At 40.1% G+C, this 20,788-nt stretch overlaps 1 protein-coding gene across 2 annotated transcripts in view; it reads left to right on the top strand.

The window, feature by feature from the left end:
- Positions 1–20,788, top strand: part of PTPRO (protein tyrosine phosphatase receptor type O) — a 148,131-nt gene that overhangs the window by 88,468 nt on the left and 38,875 nt on the right. For both annotated transcript variants that reach the window (XM_066549772.1, XM_066549773.1), the window contains exons 3-10: positions 2,058–2,216; positions 4,066–4,218; positions 6,261–6,710; positions 7,610–7,771; positions 10,527–10,726; positions 12,985–13,105; positions 15,042–15,235; positions 18,068–18,179. In XM_066549772.1, the coding sequence (XP_066405869.1) occupies positions 2,058–2,216; positions 4,066–4,218; positions 6,261–6,710; positions 7,610–7,771; positions 10,527–10,726; positions 12,985–13,105; positions 15,042–15,235; positions 18,068–18,179 (1,551 nt within the window). The remainder of the gene's footprint in view (positions 1–2,057; positions 2,217–4,065; positions 4,219–6,260; positions 6,711–7,609; positions 7,772–10,526; positions 10,727–12,984; positions 13,106–15,041; positions 15,236–18,067; positions 18,180–20,788) is intronic.

Below are 20,788 nucleotides of genomic sequence, written 5' to 3'. Positions count from 1 at the left end.
CTTTCAAAAGAGGAGACCTCAGATATGAATGAGATAGCAGGAGAAAGCCTAAGGCACACCCACCAATGTGGGAGATGCCTGCACATAAGCTCTGTGCTATTTAGAGATTGTTATTGACATTTAAACCACTCTGGTGTGCTGTGTGAGCTGTGATATGAACCCTCTGGCCATGTGGAGAGTCATTTCCACTCTTTATTTCGGAATAAGCAACTGGAAGAGCATTGGCAGAAAGAAGAGGGTAGGCTTTGTTTCCTGTGCTCTGCTCTACTCCTGTTTATTTCTGGGCTATCATGAAATGTCAGCAGAATTTTCACAGATCCCATCACTGAAGTGCCTGTTGGTATCTGTAGAATGGGGAGTTTCTCTTTGTAAGTGGTTAGTGTACAAATATACTGATATATATCTGATGGAGATAATGCCATGAGAAATAGTTTAATAATCCCACACTATTGCATTTCCATGCTCTGGTAAAGTTAGAAATGATGAGACACTGGTTCTGGTGAGAGATTTTGTTTGCATCTATGGTTTTATTCCCTGTTGTTTTTTCTTCTCTGTTTCTCATCACATCTAGAAACTTAAAGCTGTAGTGGAAATACTCTGCTGGTCATTGGGATTTAGTTTCCTTTTTTACTATGGTCTTACTTTTCCATCTTTGATTAACCTACTCCACCTCCTGTGGGATCACCACTTTTGATTCTGATACTGATCTTCCCATTTCATCTGCTCTTTCTCCTTTCCATTGTGACTGTGCTCTTCGGGGAAAAAAATATTTTATTAGTTTTTCTCCAGGGCCTAGAGCAGCAGAATTTTGAACTCAAATGGTCCTGTAAGGCTGTGCTAATCAACAGCCTGAATTTTGCAATCTGATCCCTGTAGTGTGCAAGAACTAAATCAACATGCTAATCTTTATAAGGATGTAGGCGTAATTGTATTAACTATCTCTATTAAAATATGTTACTATGACAAATTTCAGCTAACAGTATAACCTTGCTTGGACCTCTTAACCACAGGATAATTGGGTTGCTGTCATTTTTTTCTTGCTGAGTAGAGCATTGAACAAAAGGTATTCTTTCTTTTAGTTTTTCTTGGGGGTTTTTAATGAATAGAGAAGGCTGAATAAAGATGTGACTCTTATTGTCAGCAGCAATGCAGCAGTGAACTGACATGGCTTTCCTCAGCTGATGGAGCTGCACTGGTCTGGATTTCAGATCCCAGGACACAGGATAATTTTCTTATTTTTTCTGGCCTACCTGACTCTCAGAAAGCAGCAATTCCTGACTTATCTCCTTCTTGTGCACAGGCTTTCCCTGTACCCTACAATAAATCACTTTTCTTCTCTGTACCTCAGTTATTCACCTGTAAAATAATGGTAGTGGTCCTGTTTATTTTGTAGAAGTTTGGTGTGGATAAACAGATAAGGATGTGGGCCTCTCACATGGTGGGAATGGGGACTGTATAACTACCCATGAAACAAAGAAATGTATGGGAACCAAAATAGGAAATCTTTATTCATGTAGCTTCCTTTGGCCATTACATTATTTTCTCAGCTCATCTTGAAAGCTCTGCATTTATGCTGAAGTCACAAACAGCTTCAAGTGTTGTGTTGGTTTTGTCTGGGCACTTCTACATGATTGACAAGTGTTAAAGATGAAAATATTTCTGAGGTCATGACTGTGAATACTTAAATAATAACTTTTTTTAATGTCAAATATGGACATTTTGCCGTTAAAGCATAAGTGTTAAGAAGATACCTTCTTTGAAGGGAGAGAAATATAGAAATACTGGCTTTGACAATGTCCCAGGTAGTTTGCCCCTCACCTCAGTGAAACCCTAAATATCATCTGGTAGATTTAAGAGTGCCTGTGCCATACCTACAAGAGCATTTATTTTCATTGATATTGTATATATACCATATATATGGTATATACCATATATACCATAGCATACCTTCAAAAACATTTATTTTCATTGATATTGTATATGTGCAAAGAACTCGGTTTGCCTATTAATCTGCCCCTTTCTTCCTTTTTTTCCCCTTTTGTTTGTATATCCTTTAGAACCACTTCCTGTGAGCAATGTTTCTATCTATGATTACAAGCCATCTCCAGAAACAGGAGTGTTGTTTGAAATTCAGTACCCAGAGAAGTACAATGTTTTTACCAGGGTCAATATAAGCTATTGGGAAGGAAAAGACTACAGAACAATGCTCTACAAAGGTAGGTGGAAACTATTTCACCAAAATTTAATGTTAACTCTGCTGGAAACATCCAAAACAGTGGCCTTAGATGGGGTTTTGACATGTATTTATACAATGATTTGTGCTTCTGGTAATGTGCTTATATATTGTGAAGTAAGGGATGGCTCTTTGAATTGAGCTGGTGGTTCACTTGGGATTTTTAAATTGCTAGAATCCTTGTGCTAGTGATGTTCCCCTTCTTTTGGATTTTAGAGGAAGACTCTGGATTCTTGTATTCAGACTGAAATTAGCCAGGGAAGGCATCCCCAGTCCCTGGTGCTTGTGCATCAGTTCAAAGCAATACAAAAGCTCCCAGACTCTTCCCTCTGGCCAAAATTCCCTCTTCGGTCTGTGGATGATAGGAAAGCTCTGGGATGTCCCAGAGGAGGGAAACCCATTCAATAGACCTGATTGTTGGCACAGGATCAAACCTGGTGGTTCTGTGTCACCCTGCAGTGACACAGTGCTATGCTGTACAGTACATCAATGCAGCATTCAGTGTGTCCCTGAGCTAATAAACCCTGATGCAAAATAGAAATTTCAATGCTCCTAAAGAAATCTAATCAGGGACAATCAATCTAACAGTCTAGACAGTCAGCCTGAGCAAACAACCAACCTGAATGATCTGAACAAGAGCAAATTCTGCTTTCTTTTTTTATTTGTTTGTAACTGAACTCTTTCATATATTTGTTTACAACTTTTGCCCTGCAGTATAGCTTAAGCACAGTATCTGTCTCAGAGATATAAATGGGGCTATAAATGTCCTGTGGGAAGCACCCTAAGAGGTGAGGAATCCACCCACGTACCTTGTGGACCCTGAAACCCCAATGGTTTGACATCACATAATGGCAGTAAAATCCAAAATCAAATCAAAATTAAATCCAAAATCAAAATCTTTGGGCAATCCTGTAAGTGCTGAATTGAATTTTAGGCGCTGAATTGAATTTTAGGCACTGGATTAAGGATCCCAGTCTTCTGACTGGTCACTGTAAACTCTCTTTAAAGTCAGCAGAGGAAGATACACATCTCCAGAGGGAGGTCAGAGTATTTGGGAGTCTCTTTGCTTCAATACAAAGTGGGGCTAGAAATCCTCTCCTCAGTGCTGTAAAGTACCAGAAGTTAGGAAGGATAAAGTCTGGATCATGGCAGAAAATACAGGTGACCTCTTTGCAGAGAACAAAAGGGACACCAGCAGTAATTTGTCTCATCCACAGCTAATAGATGGTTCTGGGGGCTGTAATGCTAAAACTGCTGATAAATAAAAGAGTCAGCCTAAATTAGGAGATTCACTAATCAGCTTGCACACAGCCAGATAGCCCTGAGCAAGTTCTCCTCAGCCCTCATGTGTGGTGGATGTGGGCTGAGCCCTCAGCACCACTCAATTGTTCCTTTGAACATCTCCCACAAACTCTGGGCCTCAGTCAGCAAAACACCAAAGAGGTTTTGCGTGCAGCAGTTAAAGGTCTGCAGGAACTGTCAGACGCTCTTTGAGATATTCCCTGTCACATGGAGCAGGTTGCCAGATTCACTTCCCTTGCCAGTGAAAAGCAGCTCTCGTGTTTCTTGTGCTGGGCTTTTTTTTTTTGTTGTTGCTGTTGGTTTTTTTTTTTTGGTCTCTCTTTTTCTGGTAGCAAAGTGGCTTTGACAGCCAGGAAAAGTGTTGGCAAACTGAATTATTACAATTTCATGTCTCAGAGCAGGCTGAAAAATGTTTAAACATCTAAAGCATTGCCCATTTACCATGTGCAGTCACATTATCAGAAAGTGAACATTTGATACATTATCCACTTTTTTTTTCCTTCCTTCTTTTCTCCTTAAACCTTCTGCAGATTTCTTCAAAGGTAAAACAGTTTTCAATCACTGGCTGCCAGGCATATGCTACAGTAACATCACCTTTCAGTTGGTATCGGAAGCAACCTTCAACAAGAGCACGCTGGTGGAATACAGTGGGGTCCAGCACGAGCCCAAGCAGCACAGAACAGGTGATGAAAATTCCTACACACCATTTCTTCCAAGTCTGTATTGCTGCTTTTCTTGCTGCTGTGGGGAGGGGGCTGATCCCACAGAGAGCAAGGTCTGTGTGGGAGCACCCCTGGGAGCACAGGAGGGGAGGGAGGATGTTGTGGCTGTTCCATAGGCTTGTGATGCAAACAGTGCAGAGGGAAATTTGTGTGAGTGTTTCTCTTATAAAGCTTGCTTCTTAAAAAATAACTTCTCCTTCACATGAGGTATCCTAGGCCTTGTGCGAGTATCACACACACATTTTCTGAAAAATCCTTTTGCCAGGATTTTTCTCCTGAGAAGCCTCAGAAAATAAATGTAAGCAGTAATTATCTGATTGCTTGGAGTGTGGTTTGGAGGTTGCTTACCAACAGGTGCATCTTTGGTTGCTTCCATGTGGATTTTTTTACTTGGTGACCAATCATAGGTCCAGTTGTGTGGGGACTCTGGTCAGTCACAAGATTTTATTATTCATTCTTTTCTAGCTTTCTGATGTCTCCCTCCTTTCTCTTTCTTTAGTATAGTTTTAATATATCATTTTCTTTTAATATAATATAAATATCATAAAATAAGAAATCAGCCTTCTGAAACATGGAGTCAAGATTCTCATCTCTTCCCTCGTCCTGGGGGGCCCTCAAACACCACCACATGCGAGGAATGAATTTTTATGCCACAGGAATAGCTGCACTGAGCAGACTATTGATCTGTCTCTGCTGCTCTGTCTCCTTGTGCAGTGAGTCACAGCTGAACTGCTCGAGAAGACCTTCCTCACTGTGCACTTTTCCATCACGGAGAAGAATGTCATAGCTGCCCGACTTGGCGGCCACTCTGTGCCCTGAAGCATGAACTTTTAATTTCCAAGACAGCAATGTTGCAAAGGCTGAAAATTGCATTTGTTCAGGGTCCAGAACTAATTTAATTTGGTCCTGAGATGGTGCCCAAAACTTTTCTGTTAATCTCTTGGACCGCAGACATTTATCAGGGTCCAAAGTGAAATGTACCAGTGATAAAATCAAAAGGCCAAATCTTCAGATGAATACACTGGTGCTGGTCCATTGCCTTGGACAGAACTAAGCCAACTGATGCCAGCTGAGTTCCGTCCTGAAGATCCTAAATATAGTTGTTGAGGTATAGAACCGTAACCAACAGGATCCCTTTTTTTTTTTTTGCTGCTGCCCTCCCATGCCTCATTTTTCACATGAACTGCAATGAGAATGTAGAGTCTGGTTTTCTATTAGTGGCTGTGACTGCGATGGGAGTTGAACAAATTAGTGCGCTGTAAAGTGCCAGCTTAAAAGGTGCCAGGCAAACTTATTTGCAGAGGATACTCACACTTAGAGTGTGTCAGGAGAGGCAGACAAGCAATTACAGTGAGACAGACAAAATGCTGTGTGTTCACCTCCTGGCATCAGCTGAAGTAACTTCTTTGCGTGCCAGACTCTTGTCTTGTGGAGACCCAAATCTTAAGATCAAGCTTTCACAAATATTAAATTTTAAACTGATGTTTAATGCTTGTGAAAAGGTGGCTGCTAAAAGCATATGAAAAGCCCTACAGCAAGGTTATTTTTTTAAATATGAGCTATGCCATGTATTCCTTTTGCATATGTTTCAATTAATTTCTACAGAGGTGGGCTTTTTTTCCACGATCAAGAACTTCCTGGAAGACACAATAAAGATTCACTGTTAAAAATTCACACTGGAGTAGCCTTGCTGTTACAATAGCACTGAAATTTTCCTGGCATTCTTTATTGTGATTATGCTGTGAATTTATCTGTGAATTTACTCATCTTGATCCCTCTACAGTCCCTTCTGCTATATGTATGAGAATAAGCAAGAGAAGGGAGGATCTTAGTGAGAAGAAGTTATTTCAAGCAATCCCTAGGAGAATGCAATTTGTTTGGGGAATTAATACATTTAAAGGTGCAAGCAATCCCTAGAAGAATGGTATTTGTCTGGGGAATCAATACATTTAAAGGTGCACAGAACATACCCATTAAAAGCCTATCCCTTGCTTCTCTTCTAGTTCCTTACCCACCCCGAAACATTTCTGTCCAGATTGTACCAATCAACAGGAACAACTGGGAAGAGCACAGCGGGAATTTCGCCGAAGAGTCCTTCATCAGACCGCAGGAAATCATGAGGAAAGAGAAATCCAGCCATCCTTCAGAGAGCTCCACTGAAACCCCAGCAGCAAACTCCTCTGCAGCCTGGCTGGATGAGCAGTCCAACAGCACCGAGGATGGAGCCAGCTCGCAGCCATCCTGGTGGTCCAGTGAGGCCGAGTCCTCCGAGGGGGAGGAGGAGTTTGTCCGTGCAGGTTCCAGGGATTATGAAGCCACTGATGCCAACACGGGGTCTGGCAGACCCACAGCAGAACCCCCTCCCTTCCTTCCTGTGCAGATGGTGCTGACCTGGTTGCCCCCAAAGCCCCCTACTGCCTTTGATGGTTTCCACATCAATATTGAAAGGGAAGGTAAACCAGAGCCTTGTGCCCTTCTCGTCCTCCTTTTCTGTAATTCCATTGGTGGTTGTCTCCTCCATGAATTATTATCTGGTACTGTGCTTCAGAGTATTGCTGGCTGGGCTCTATGTACAAATCAAAACCAGCTAGGAACATGTTTTGAGCTGTTTTATTTTCCAGCATCAGTCTCATTACATGGTTATGACAATGGGAAGATGCCATCAGCTCACATCCCAGGCAGCAGACCAAGAACTTACAGACCAAGAACTTAATGTTACAACTTACTTTATAAGTTTTTTGACTAATCACACAAAGCAAGAGCACATTGACAGTAGTTCTATCCAACCACAGGTACCTTTGGTTAAAACAATGATTGCTTATTTCAAATACAATACCTGCTTGTAAGCCTTAAAACACAATGCACAGAGCTCCATTATTAAGTTTAAAACTTCCTAATATCTCACTAGATATACTTTTCTGCAGCTATTATCCTTACTTTTCTACTTTTTACATCTTTTTTCTACTGACCTATCTCGTGACTATTGCTTAGCTCTAATCACAGTTCTGCTGTCCTTAAAAGCCTGCCTTTTGCACCTTTCCCAAAACCCTCTGATTTTATAAATTCCCACACAGAGGGCTTTGTTAGATCCCATGTATTTCTTGAGGAGTTTTTGCATTGAGCAGCATCTACTTCTGGCTGGGCAGGTGTAAACCACACTTTTCAGTTCTCTTTTGTTAAACAGGATTTTTACTGTTGTACATATTGCCACACTGTTTGAATAAATCCTTTTGGATACATTTTAATCCCACAGTTGAAACAGGATTAGCATTTCTGATATAAATAATTCTCTTGGTGGCTGGAACCTTTCAAATTTCAATTAATCCACACTTTTTTTTCCCTCCTGATTTAGAGAATTCCACAGAGTTTTTGACAGTGAGTGAGGACACTCACAAATTTGTTGCTGAACTGAAAGAACCAGGAAAATACAAGTTGTCTGTAACAACATTCAGCTCCTCTGGCTCTTGTGAAGTTCGGGGAAGTCAATCAGCAAAAACACTCAGCTTTTATATCAGTAAGTATCTCATCAAACTCAGCTTTTCCTCCCTGAGCAACACAGCTGTAATATACAGAGTTTGACCACTGGGGTATTTCTGGCACCTGCTGATGGATCACTGGGGTCTGGTCTTTTGGAATTCCCTGTGCCAGAGAAGGAAATGCAGTGCAAATATGTTAATGTATTGCAACCTGCCTGGATCAGCCTTGGTTGTACCATCTTGGCAGTTTTGGGAAAGCAAGTGATGTGATGGAGTCAGTGCTCAGAAGTGAATTGAGTTTCCCTTTTCTCACAGTGAGGATTTAATTCCAAGAATTAATTTGGTGGTTGTAGAGAGCTGTGGAAATATTTAACTTTCCTACTCCTGGAGTATGTACTGTGTTAGGGATGAAGGGCAGCCCAGGCTGAGAGTATGGGAATTGCACAATTAAACACTGAACTCTGAAATTGAATGGTCTCTGAGAGAACACAGAGCAAATTACAGCAGATGAAGTGGTTCAGCCTGCTAAATTCAAAGGAGAAAAAGTAATTTATTATTTCCCTGTAGAATCCCAGACTTTCTTAACTGGAGATTTAGTAAAAGACAAAGTAATAATGCACTACTGTGTAAACTAATACCATGACTGACAATTGGATCAGCAAGTGAGACAGGTGTTGGTGAATTCAGATCATTATCCTTCTAATGGCTGCGGTCACCCTTGTACCTTTTTCTGCAAAAGGAAATAGATATACCCTACAGAATGCCCATGGAATACTTGCAGCACTGCACAATTTTGCAAAGATAATATCTTTTTGAAAAGATAATGCCTTCCCAAACCATGAATGCTGCAACAAGACACAGTAGCCAAAGCTGGCAGAAAAAATCCTATTAAAAGGAAATGTAGTCAAGCACTTCAGTATATAATGAATAAAAATTGTGCCTTTAGTAGCTCATAACCTTTACAAATACTAGGTATTTAAACTTTAATTCATCATAATGCTAGACTGTGTGTAGCAATTCCACTGTTGCTCCATTTTTAACAACTTTATACTGGAAAGAAACAATAATTGGAAAACATCCAGAAAACAGCACATGAGAGAGAAGGTCTCTGCTGTTGTAATGTCACTGTCTTCTGTTTTTCTTTAGGAATAGTTGGACAGCTTTATTATATGAAAAGCATTAAAGTAGATAAAGAAATATGTAGCATTGCTATTAGCACCAAATGTTGTTCCACTTTGCAAGGTGTGACATATTCTATTTTCATTGAGCAGTATTTAATGCTTAAAGTGTCCACCATGCTAACTGTGGACCTGAGAGAAATGAGAACATGTTAACCCAAAGTAAAGGGGTGTGGATGGCCAGATTAAGGATGAACCTTATTATGGATAAAGTATTAAGGTGTTAGAGGAAGGCAATGGCATTTTAATTTTACATGTAACACATAAGAAACTTTGGGTTTTGTCAGTTAGTTTTGCAGACTTTTACAACAAAATTGAGGGTTCTTGGCAGTCACTTTAGTTATTCTGTCAAATGCAAGGTCCTTAATATTTTAGATAGATTTTATATGTATTTCTGGTAGAATGCCAAATTGGAGATATGAACAAATGCTCTTAGGTTGAAATTGCTTTTCCATTCCTCTTTCTGAGTCTGATCAAGTAGGCTTTTTGTGTGGGGACTACAGCTCTGGGTTATGACACGAGGCATCTCTGCTGCCTTAATGCCAGTGCTGAAACAGTTTCTGAATAGTGAGACCTACATGTACATCCTCTGTCTCCAGAGAATAATCTAGTGATCAAATTCCTCTTTTTTACCTGTGTGGGTGTGGGTCTGCTGCTGTGAATAAATTTTGCCCACAGTATCAGTCCTATTTTCCTTGTAATGCTTGGTTCATGAATCATCCTGTCAAATTACTGGCTTTAGGTTACATATTTTTGTTACTTCCAGATAGCAGTCAAATCTGATAGCCTGATCTTAAACCACATTCTTGCTCTGGCATTTGTTTTATTTTATCAATAAATGTAAATTACCATTAGAGTTGCATGGAGCAGGAATGTCAAGGAGACAGAGGTCACAAGTATTGCTTAAAAGTGACAAGAAAAATGGGCTATTTTCATTAAATACAAAATTTTGACCAAGTCTAGCTGAAGTTATTTTCCAAACTGTTCTTTTATCTATATTTAAAGCTGTGTTCTCAACCAAGTGCTCCAAAAAGAATGAGATTCTTCACTATGGTGACCTCTGTGAACTTGATTTTATGCTTTGAGGCTATGGTGTGCTTGGAGGGTGTGTTAGTGTGTGGAGAGGTGAAAAAATCTGTGTGCTTATCCTTTAATATTGGTCAATGATCTGTACATTATTGGCTGCCAGTGCTTTTAAGCATTCCCTTGGAGCAAATCTGATCCTGCTGGGTGGTTTCTGGTAAGCAGCAGAGACTACTGCCCTCTGAATTTCCAGACAGGCACGTTCCTCTTGTCATGGGCTCTGCTGCAGGTTATCCCAGGGGCTGCCACCTCTGCTAGCTGGGGGCTGTGGGGATGGACATCTGCCATTCTAGCCTCCCTCACCTGAAAGGGAATAAATAATAAATAAATAATACATTTTTAATTTTTATAATTATTTAATGTATTATATGTTATTAATAATTAATAAATAACTAAATAATTATAGAGGGAATAAATAATTATAAAAGGGAATAAAGGGAATAAATAATTCCCTGAAAGAAGGGTGTTTTAACCTGTGTGCCTCAAATGGATGGAGTGGCTTGCTCACCTGTGCTTTTGGGCCATGTCCCAGGCCCCACAGGTGAGTGGATAGAGGAGCTCACTGAGAAGCCCCAGCATGTGACAGTGACAGTGCTGAGCTCCACGACTGCCCTGACCTCCTGGACAGCATCACAGGAGAGCAGTGGCAACAGCACCATCGTGTCTGTGCTCTCCCTCACCTGCCAGAAGCAAAAGGAAAGCCAAAGGCTGGAAAAACACTACTGCACCGAGGTAAGGAGCAGAAACTGGAGCATTTTCCAATCTAGTAAAAATAATCACTCTGCTGTTTAGAATCCCTGTGCCCCAGGGCTCTGTCAGGCTGCAGGGGACAGTGGCAGCTGCTCCCTCCTGCGGTCCAGAGGGAGGGATGCGGCTGGTGCTGAGTGGAGGGGAGAGCCCAGGAGCAAGAATGTGCAGTTCACCACAGGCTTGTTAAAGTGCTGCTTCTGCTGGACTTGCTGTGGCTTCACTCAGGCATGTGCTGCAGTGCATCTGTAAAAAGCAAAGTGCTCACATGCATGGTTATCATCAAAGCAGCATAAATTATTTCTTAGCTGTCCCACATTTGAGTACAGAGCCTGACTGTAAATCTTCTGGAGGTTTGGAGATGATCAGAAGCCAGCTTGTCTTTTCATCCATAGGAAAAGGTGTCAGCACTGGGAAACAAACAGCAATTCAGACCACCAGTGATTTGTATGGACAAGTCCTTTATGGAATGTGTTTATAACCATCAAGAGTCCTGAACCCCAAAACCTGACAGTTTTTTGCTGCTTGAAACCCTTAGTGAGTGCAGACTCTGTGCCTGTGGTAGGTCAGTGGCTTCAATTAGAAAGATTCTAGCCCACATCTCAGTGACCTCACCAGGATGCTGATACAGCCTTTTTCTGATCAGGGCCATGGCTTCTGTCTGGCTCCCTGAAATGTGTGTGATGGAGGAGGCTGCAAAGCACTGCAGAGCTGCCCTGCTGCACCCTCAGCCCACCCATGGGAATGGAGGGGACTACTGGCATCCTTGTAAATCACCTCCTTCAACTTCATGATCAGCCTTGCCAGTGAATTAATAATAATCTGCAACCCTTAAAACGCCTCTTAAAATTAATCTCTGAAGAAGTTTTGAGTTTCAGTTCAACAATGGCTTTGAACTGAAATGTTTGGAAGTGTCTTGTTGGGACAATTTGAGAATTGTTTTTCAGAATCAACTGATTTTATTGTTACTTGTATTTCTTAGAAGTACAGTCATTTAAATGGGAAAGAAAGTCCAGTAGGTGATTATAAACACAGATCCCAAACATTTGCTTTTATAATTTGCACAGATACTACAGGATTCATCTGCAAACTCAAAAACAAGTATCTATAGTTAATCTGTGAATAAACAAGATATCTGTAAATGTGTATTTACTGCAAGTAGGTTGAAAAGTCTAAATACAGTTATTTGTTTCTTTCTGTATTATATATATATATTTGTATCAAATTTTATCAACCTACTATATACCTGGAATTGTTAATAGTTGTTGGTTTGGCTTCTCCATACTGACCTGAAAAGAGCAAAATTCAGTGCAGAGTTCTATCCATTTCTAACATGGTGCATAATAAAATTGATTTAGCTTTCCAGAGCAGCTGGTAGAGACAAATTCTGTTCCTCACTAAATCTGTGCTTGGCAGTGATACACTTATGTGCATTGCAAAAAGCTACCAGTGCAGAGGTGGCTGTGATACAGACTTTGGGAAGGTTGTGAAGAAAATATTAGTAGGAAATACCAGCCTGCAGCTCTAGAAAGGATGTGTGAAGGCTTTTCCTCAAAGCTGCTCTGTGCATTTGCTGTTGGTGGAGTCTTCAGGAGATGAACCTCTTCCTGCTGGATCAAACCAGGAATCACTTGGTCAGGAATTCTGCCCCCAGCTCTGACTGAAACCTGGTGTGGCACAGCAGGAATTTTAAAGAAGATATTTTCAAGCTGAAAAGAAAAATCACAATGCCCCTTAGTTACAGTTTGTGGTGCTGTGGAGGGGAGGTGACAGAGAATATTTCCTCTCTGATTTCACTGTGGAATCACTCAGTAGCTGCAGTCAGAGGACAGATTCCCCAAAATGCTGCTGCCTTCAGCTCACAAAGCTGCATCAATGACTGATGGAAGACCTCAGGCTCTAATTGAAAACATGTGGTCTAAATACTCCAGCCTGAATAATACCACCTGAAAATGAATAATGTAGCCTGAATATTGTAATAGACTTTGACAGTAGGAGAGAGTGGGTCTGCAGTGAGGTAGCTGACCTCATGCAGCCAGGCAAGTGCAATTCTCTGAGTCAGATCATTTGTGAGGCCAGTCCTGACCACTGCCAGTTTTGCCACGTGGGACTTAATGAATGAAGTTCTTGCTGCCAATGTGCTTTGATTCATGCCTTTTGTAATGGAGCATTCAAGTACAGTCTCAATACTCTTTTATTAATCAAGTAAATGCTTCATATCTGATGAGTTCCTCTCCTCCTAGGTGAATTCAAGCAGCAGCCTCATTGAGAATCTTGTTCCTGGTGCCCAGTACCAAGTTGTAGTTTACCTACGGAAAGGACCTTTGGTTGGACCTCCCTCTGATCCTGTCACATTTTCCATTGGTAACCCCTGAACCTATTGATTGAAATGCTTTTATTTCTTTTTAGGGTTTGATTTTTTTCTTTTTTTTTTTTTTTCTTTTCAAATATATATAGTATGTTCATTAAGTCCTGTAGACCACGCCTTGATTATCTCAAGTTTAAGAGTGAATCTCAATCTTCTCTGCTTTGGGATTTGAAAATGAGAAGAGCCCTCTGAGACTGACACTGACATTTTCAAGAATGTTTTATGTCCAACAGGCAGAGCTCCTGCCCCCATACCTGTAATTCAGGATTTCACCAGGCTCCTAGAAAAGATCATTTAAGAAAGAATTCAGTAACTTTTAGTTTCAGTGTAATTTATTTTGTTAAGATTACCACTTAAACAAAATGTATTAAGTAGAGAGAGGGAAAAGAGAAAGAGATTCAGTGTACAGAGTTACATTTGCAGAGAAATATTCAACCTGTGTCACCCAGCTTCTCCTTTTGACAAAATGTCTGCTCACTGGGACAGCAAGTGGCTGAAACTTAGAGATCTTTCGTATTTTTAATGCTGCTTCTTCTCTGTGATGTAGGGAAGAAAGTGAAACAGAAAAAAATGTTATCCTGTTAAGAATTTAATCCTTAAATAAAAGCCAACATGTGGCTTAGTGATTATGGTGAGAGCCTTTTCATTCTAGTCAATCTTCTTATATATTTTCATAAATTTGATCGGAATAAAAATTTGTAAAGTATGCTATATTTCAGAAAAGGAAAAATTACTATGTAAATATTTATATATACTTTAATGTTAAAATTTCTATCATTAGATAGTTTTCACAAACACTTTTGATTTTCTTTCTCACTGTAATTCAAAAATCTGCAAATTTGCAAAAGTAAAATCATGTATACCCAAAGTAAATAAGTTACTTCCTTTTCTCCACTTTTTTATGGCCATACATGAAAGTTTATACAAAACTGAAAATGGCAATCAGTTTCTAAATAGAACATTTCATAACTTTCCTATTACAAAGGGGCTGTTTTTATGCAGTAAAACAACATCTGTATGAGTTTTCATTTCACAACAGTTTATTGAATATGATACTAAAATGAAAGAACTGAAAAACAAATTGTCCTGTGAACTTACCAGTGGTGGCTAATGACGAATGAAACTCAAATAAAATAAAATGCACTTTAAAAAGTATTCCATTCTCCCCACATTTATCCTAAGGCTCATTTTCACAGGGTGAGTATCAGCAGTTCAGAGAAAGCAAAGCAAAGATGTGGTAAATGGTTTATAAAGGTAAAAGGCAGCCATGTGCCAACATGGGCTGAAGTAGCCTGGGTGCTGATCTGGGTTCTGACCCGGTGTGCTATAGCTGGGGCTCTGCAGCCCTGGCAAATTGTAGCTCTAAGTCCTTATTTAAGTAGCCTCAGTGAAATCATGGAGAATAATTGTTTTCCAGACCATCCAGGCTGCAGAGGTTGACCCTTAACGTGACATTCTTCAAAACACTTGACTCTTTCTCAGTGTCACTGTCTGTAAACAAGAATAGCAGTACATGACAGAACCTTCGGGTTCCCCAGGGAAGGAAGGCTGGAGATGAAAACTTTCCTTTCTTACAGTGCTCTGGCTTTTGATGCTTTTGGTTTTGAGCATCTTGAAATATCTCCTGAGCATCCTGATTTTCAAAGTAGAATAGAACCCTCCCTTTTTGAGAAAGTGGGATGTGTACTTGATCTCAAGCTAAGCAGCCAACACAAAGCGGTCTGTAGCCACTTCTGAAAAAGTAGTTTTAAACTCGAGGACAAATGCTTAAAAAATGGTATTCAACTGCTTGTGACCAGGAAGTTCTTGGGGATTAAAGTCATGAGAAATCCAGAAATAGGTAGAACATGATTAAGGAAAGGTATTATTATTTTAAAATAAAGCGGAACTGATAACACATGCATGTTACTAACCATAATTTCTGCTTTACAGTGCCCACTGGAATAAAGGATCTGACTCTTTACCCTTTGGGACCTACTGCTGTGGTTCTGAGCTGGAACAGACCTTTCCTGGGGGTGTTCAGGAAATACGTGGTAGAAATGTTTTACTTCAACCCATCAACCATGACCTCGGAGTGGACAACCTACTATGAAATAGCTGCCACTGTCTCCTTGACTGCCTCAGTGGTACAGTGACCATTCCTGCCTTGCTTTCCCATGCCTGTGTGGCCCTAGCACCTTGTGACACTTTTTTTTTTCCCAGCCTTTTCCCCATGAATATGTAGATATGTATATGTAGATATATATGCCTTTAAGCCTGGCACATTTTTTTCCCCAGCAAAGCAGAGAAAATGACCAAGGGTGCTGGAGGCATTTTCTGTTCTAAAGTAAGGCACTGCCAGCTGAACCATGCTAAATTTCAAGCAGAGCAATGAGACAGGAGTTTAGCCTCTTTTTTTTTTTGCTGTTGCTGTTGTTTAGCAAGCCTAGAGGCTGCTTCAGTTTGTGGGTCAGTTTGTCAGTCAAGGCTTTAAAAGTTCCATCATCTCCTCGGGGGGTGCAGTGCAAGGGCTTATCTACATAATTAATATTGATAGTATGGATTTGGGGCTTGCAGGCTGGTCTCTCAGTGTGCCATGTGGAAGGCTTAGCTATGGTTTTTGTGAAAAAATGCCTTCATGTTTCTGAAGCTGCCAAATCTTTGGCCAGGGTTTTTACTAGGTGAATGCTGATCTCTGTAAGAACACACTCACACATAGATTCACAGGTGCCCTTGCAGATATAAAGTGAAATTTTCCTCCTCTTTTCCATTATTTCCTGGAGAAAGGGAAAAGATTTTACTCCAGCTTTGCAGTAGTGTGAGACAGAGAGCAATTCCAGCTGAAATTAGTTGTTCAAGAAAGTTATGAGTATGCAAAAAAGATAGCAATAACTTCTGCTGCTGGTGAGAGCCACTGTGATTTACTGTAATTGATTTGCATAATACCATTTGTGGAGTCATTTTGGCTCCAGCAGCTTTACTGTAATTGGGTATGTGACTATAAATCTAACATGTAAGTCTCCAGGGAAATTAAAAACAAAAATAACTTACCAAACTGGTAATTAATATCTTGTAATCGTGACTCAGCACAAATAGATGAATAGCTGAGTGGTCTAAGTGATCGAAGAAATAAAGCTATCATGCAGAGTTAATGTGGTTCATTAGGAAAGGACATGATGTTGTCCCTTACTGTTGCAAATCCTGCTCATGGAAGCCAAGTTGGAATAGCTTTGTCTGGATTTCAATCTGAAATGCAACAGTGCTGCATGGCAGCTAAAGTGAGCATTTCTTCAAGGATAATTTTAAAGACTAATCCTGAATTAGGAAAAGAATGTTTCCCTGTTATTCTATTGTGGCATTTAATGTACAGGTAGGAACAGGTGAACTTTTGTTTGGGTTCTCCACTGGTGCTTCAGAATCCCACTGATCCCTGCTGACACCTCTGAGTGGTGTATTCTGAAGCAACAATGAGAAGACTCAAAAATCAATGTCTCCAACAGCATGAAATAATCAAGCCTTATTTCCTGGAGGGCTAACATTTTATAAGAACCTTTGGAACTGGATTTGTCTTTTCACTCTCTTTAGCTGCTTCATTCATTTTGTTCTCTGCAATTTGAAAATTGTCAAAGTGATGTTGGTATTTCCAATACGATGCCAGGGGCATGTCAGTAGAAGTCCAATCATATTCAAGGATTTGGTGTCAATGTGGATATAACTTTTTCCAATAATCATGAAAAGAAAAGATCACACCAGCTATATTTGCACTGTCTTGTAGTATCTGGAGAAAAAAAGGCCACTGCAAACAACAGAGATCTGTAAAAATAGCAATTTCTACATTGTTGAAGTTGTTCATTTTTTTTCAGTTTGCTTTTATTTTGAATTTTAAAAATATCAAGAGGCTTTTCATCTAAACATCAATATCTTAAATGTCCTGTGCTGTCAGTGGAAGAATTAGAATTTTAACTTAAATATTACATGCAATGATATAATATAAAACATATTGCTTTTTATACTTCATTTATATCTCATTTATATTTACATATATAATTTATGTCTCATAAGTCATTTATGTTTCATTCCTATTCCATTTATAATAAATGATAATAGAAAGTGAAATACACGTGGAAAATTGGAAAAATATACGTCTCTTAAAGTGACAATATCTGAGACAAAAACATCCGTTCTAATTTATCCTCAAACCCCATTTAATCAAACTAGAAACACCTACATTTTCCAGTTAAATATTTTGCCTTCATCAAACTGAAATTGTGATGGAAGATTGCTCTGTGTGAATGGTTCTGACCACCCTGGAAATCCTTTGAGATTCACGTGGTGGACAGAACCTGTGACCAGGTGGATGTGGATGAGCAGCAGAGCCATCACAGCTGTGTTTCCTCCCTCTGCACAGGGTTTTTAGTAAATTGAAAGGCCAAATTTCAGAGATTTCCTGTGGTATTTTCAGGGTCCCCCATCGTGCGCAGGAAAGATGAATCTGACTCCATGTTCTTAGAAGGCTAATTTATTATTTTATGATATTATATTAAAGAATGCTATACAAAACTATACTAAAGAATAGAGAAAGGATACTTACAGAAGGCTTAACAAGATACTAATGGAAAACTTGTGACTCTCTCCAGAGCCTCAACACACCTTGGGTGTGATTGGCCAGTAAGTTAAAACAATTCACATGTTGGATAAACAATGTCCAAACCACATTCCAAAGCAGCCAAACCAAGGAGAAGCAAATCAGATAATTATTGTTTTCATTTCTCTCTGAGGCTTCTCAGCTTCCCAAGAGAAGAAATCCTGGCAAAGGGATTTTTCAGAAAATATGATAGTGACAATTTCCACTGAAGGAAGGAATGGGAGCTCAGAAAAACGAGTGTGGGCACTAGGTTTATAAATACTGTTGTGTTTCAGAAGTCCTCATGCTGGTCAGTTCTCTCCTGAGCTGCTCTTTGTGTTTTGTCCCTTTACAGAGAATAGCCAACCTGCTGCCAGCTTGGTACTACAATTTCCGTGTCACCATGGTCACCTGGGGCGACCCAGAGCTGAGCTGCTGTGACAGCTCCACCATCAGCTTCATAACAGGTAACCAGCCAGCTGAAAACCCTGCGGGAGTGCTCCTGGGGGCAGAGGCACTGAGGAAGTCTGACCTGGGTGCTGTTTCACCTACAGATAGTTGCAAGTTAGGATATTTCTCGTTTAAGTATTTTTTGATTTTTTGTTTGTTTGGGGTTTTGTTTTTTTTTTTTTTTTTGTGATTTTGTGTTTTGTTTGTTTTGGTTTTTTATTTTGGGTTTTTTGGGGATTTTTTTTTTTTTTGGTTGGTTTTGGTGTTTGGTTTTCTATTTTTTTCTTTTTAAGTCTCTGAGGACTGCTTGAAATGAACATATAAATGATTTTTTCCTATGCCAAGCACGGTGGTTGATTGCTGTGTTGCAGTCCTCCATCAGCTGAGTGCATGGCTCCATTGATAGCCAATGGTCCTGCTCCACTTTTACCACACCATACATTTGACACATGGAGAAGTTAATAGGTAAATTAGTTAAACCTGAATTCATATGTTTCTTGGTATATCAAACACTTTTTCATTTATCTGCAATATTTCCAAGTGTTTTTTCCTCCTTTATCACCCTCCCAGTAATCTCCAGGTCAGAGCATGACTTGTGCAGCACTGAGATGAGTGAGCTGATATAACCACAGGGATTTCCCTTTTCCACTTGGGACCAGCCCTGGATTTAACACACTCTGGCATTTCTTGGCAGATTCTTTGGATTTGGATTTTCAATATGCCCAACAGATCAGCCACTCAGAGGGAGCAGCATGAGAAAGGCCCTGTTAGCACCTTGCCATGCACACAGGATGGTTAGGCCAAAATCAGAATTCTCCATTGAATCATTTTGCTTTTAAGTGTCACTGTTTAGTTCACATTGCTGAAGTTGAGGTGACTGGAAGCAGTAAATAATTCAGTTTTACTGTGAGTTGCAATGAAGTACACTTGTTCTTTTTCATCTGTAGGAATCCAATGAGAAGGAAAATCAGGGTATAATGTCCCAGCCACTCACCCCAAAGCAGACATTAGCCTAGTCCCAGATTTTCTTTTTGGTGAGAGTCAGAGAATGTACCTGGAAGAGTTACTGAATAAGACCAGTTTGTAATGATGATTTACACAGAGCCTGTGCCCCAGAGAGCCACGACAGAAGAGCCAGCAGCATTAAAGCTGTGGCTCCACTGAAGTCAACAGAAACCCTCCCATGCTGAGATACCTGATCCCAGGTTACTCTGCTGACAAATTCTGGCACTTCTCCAGTGTATCAGAGCTGGAGCCTCCTGAAGGGTCTCCAGGGACATTCCTTGTCCTTTGGCATCAATCAGCTTTTCTGCAGCACTGTAAGGAAGCAATTTTCCAGCTGGTTTGTTGCTGTATGAGGGAAAAAATGTCTTTTCCAACTGATTTGGGTACCAGGTTCAGCGTTTTAGAGTGGAAGTGTTCCAGTGGGACACTCACTTCAGTATTGCATCTCCAGAAACCTGCAGCAGAAATGAGGGAGATCAAGGGCCTTCTAAAAGGTAATCTGTCACCAGTACCAATCTGGATCTCTGTGTGATGACAGGAAAGACTGCTACTGCTGCTGAATGAAAAATTTATCAACTTCTTAACCAGCAGATGCAGACAAAATCAGAAATGGATGAACCTCTAAATATCATCCATTTGTGATTGGCAAAATCTCTCTTAGAGAAGGTCATCTGGTCTTCAGTGAATATATCCAACTGGAATGTTGTATCAATGGTTAATTTCTCTTATTATCAAGGGTTTATACCCTGTGTTTCTGAATTTTTCTGGTTTTAATACCCAGTCCAAGATAATTATTGCACTTTTATCTTACTGACTGAAGACAAAAAACACAAAGACAAAACACAAAGCCTTTTTTTTATTTTTTGGTCTCTATACAGAATTTAGATTGTTTTTTCTGTTAATAAATTGTTTCCATTGAACTCTGCAGGTTCTCTCACTTTTAGGTGTTTTCCCATGTTAGTTTTTTCCCCCACTCTGCCTCTCTAATTTTTACTGTCTTTACTAAAGTAGATAAAAACTAAAAGTGTAATATCAACCTGCTGAATACTCCTATAGAGGCACAATCATCTGCCTGTTCAAAACTCTCTTATGTGTGCATCTAAATGATTGCATTTCCTGCATCATCACACTGGAGGCCTGTGTTGATTTACTTCTATTTTATGGCTCCTAACAGAATTGATCATTTGTTGTCTACATGCTGTTTTTCCAACAGACCTGGCACTTCAAAATTCACTTTGTTTGAGCAGGCCCAGCACAGGGGGCAATATTTCAAAGCTCAGCCATGTCCAAATCCTGCCCTCCTCTACCAGTTCCATGCTCCTTGCATGGTTCATCAGCCCTGATTTTCCTTTCAGGGTATTGATGAAAATGTTGAATAGCAATGAGGTATTAAAATCACACTGTGATTTTAAGTGAAGAGCCCTAACAAAGCAAGCTGATTTGGTCAAATTGCAAGCACTTACCAATACATGGTCAGCACTGAATGTGAGGATTGAATGCACTCCTGTCCTCTGATTGCCTTATTACTTGCAGTCTCTTCAGCTTTGCCCAGGAACTGCAGCCAGGCTGGCTTGTGAGGCTTGCCAGTTTGTCATATCTGCAGGTTTGAAAAGTTTGTCCC

The sequence above is a fragment of the Molothrus aeneus genome, chromosome 5 (assembly GCF_037042795.1).
Source record: "Molothrus aeneus isolate 106 chromosome 5, BPBGC_Maene_1.0, whole genome shotgun sequence".
In the NCBI taxonomy this organism is placed as follows: domain Eukaryota; kingdom Metazoa; phylum Chordata; class Aves; order Passeriformes; family Icteridae; genus Molothrus; species Molothrus aeneus.
This window is presented reverse-complemented; position numbering and strand designations above follow the sequence as displayed.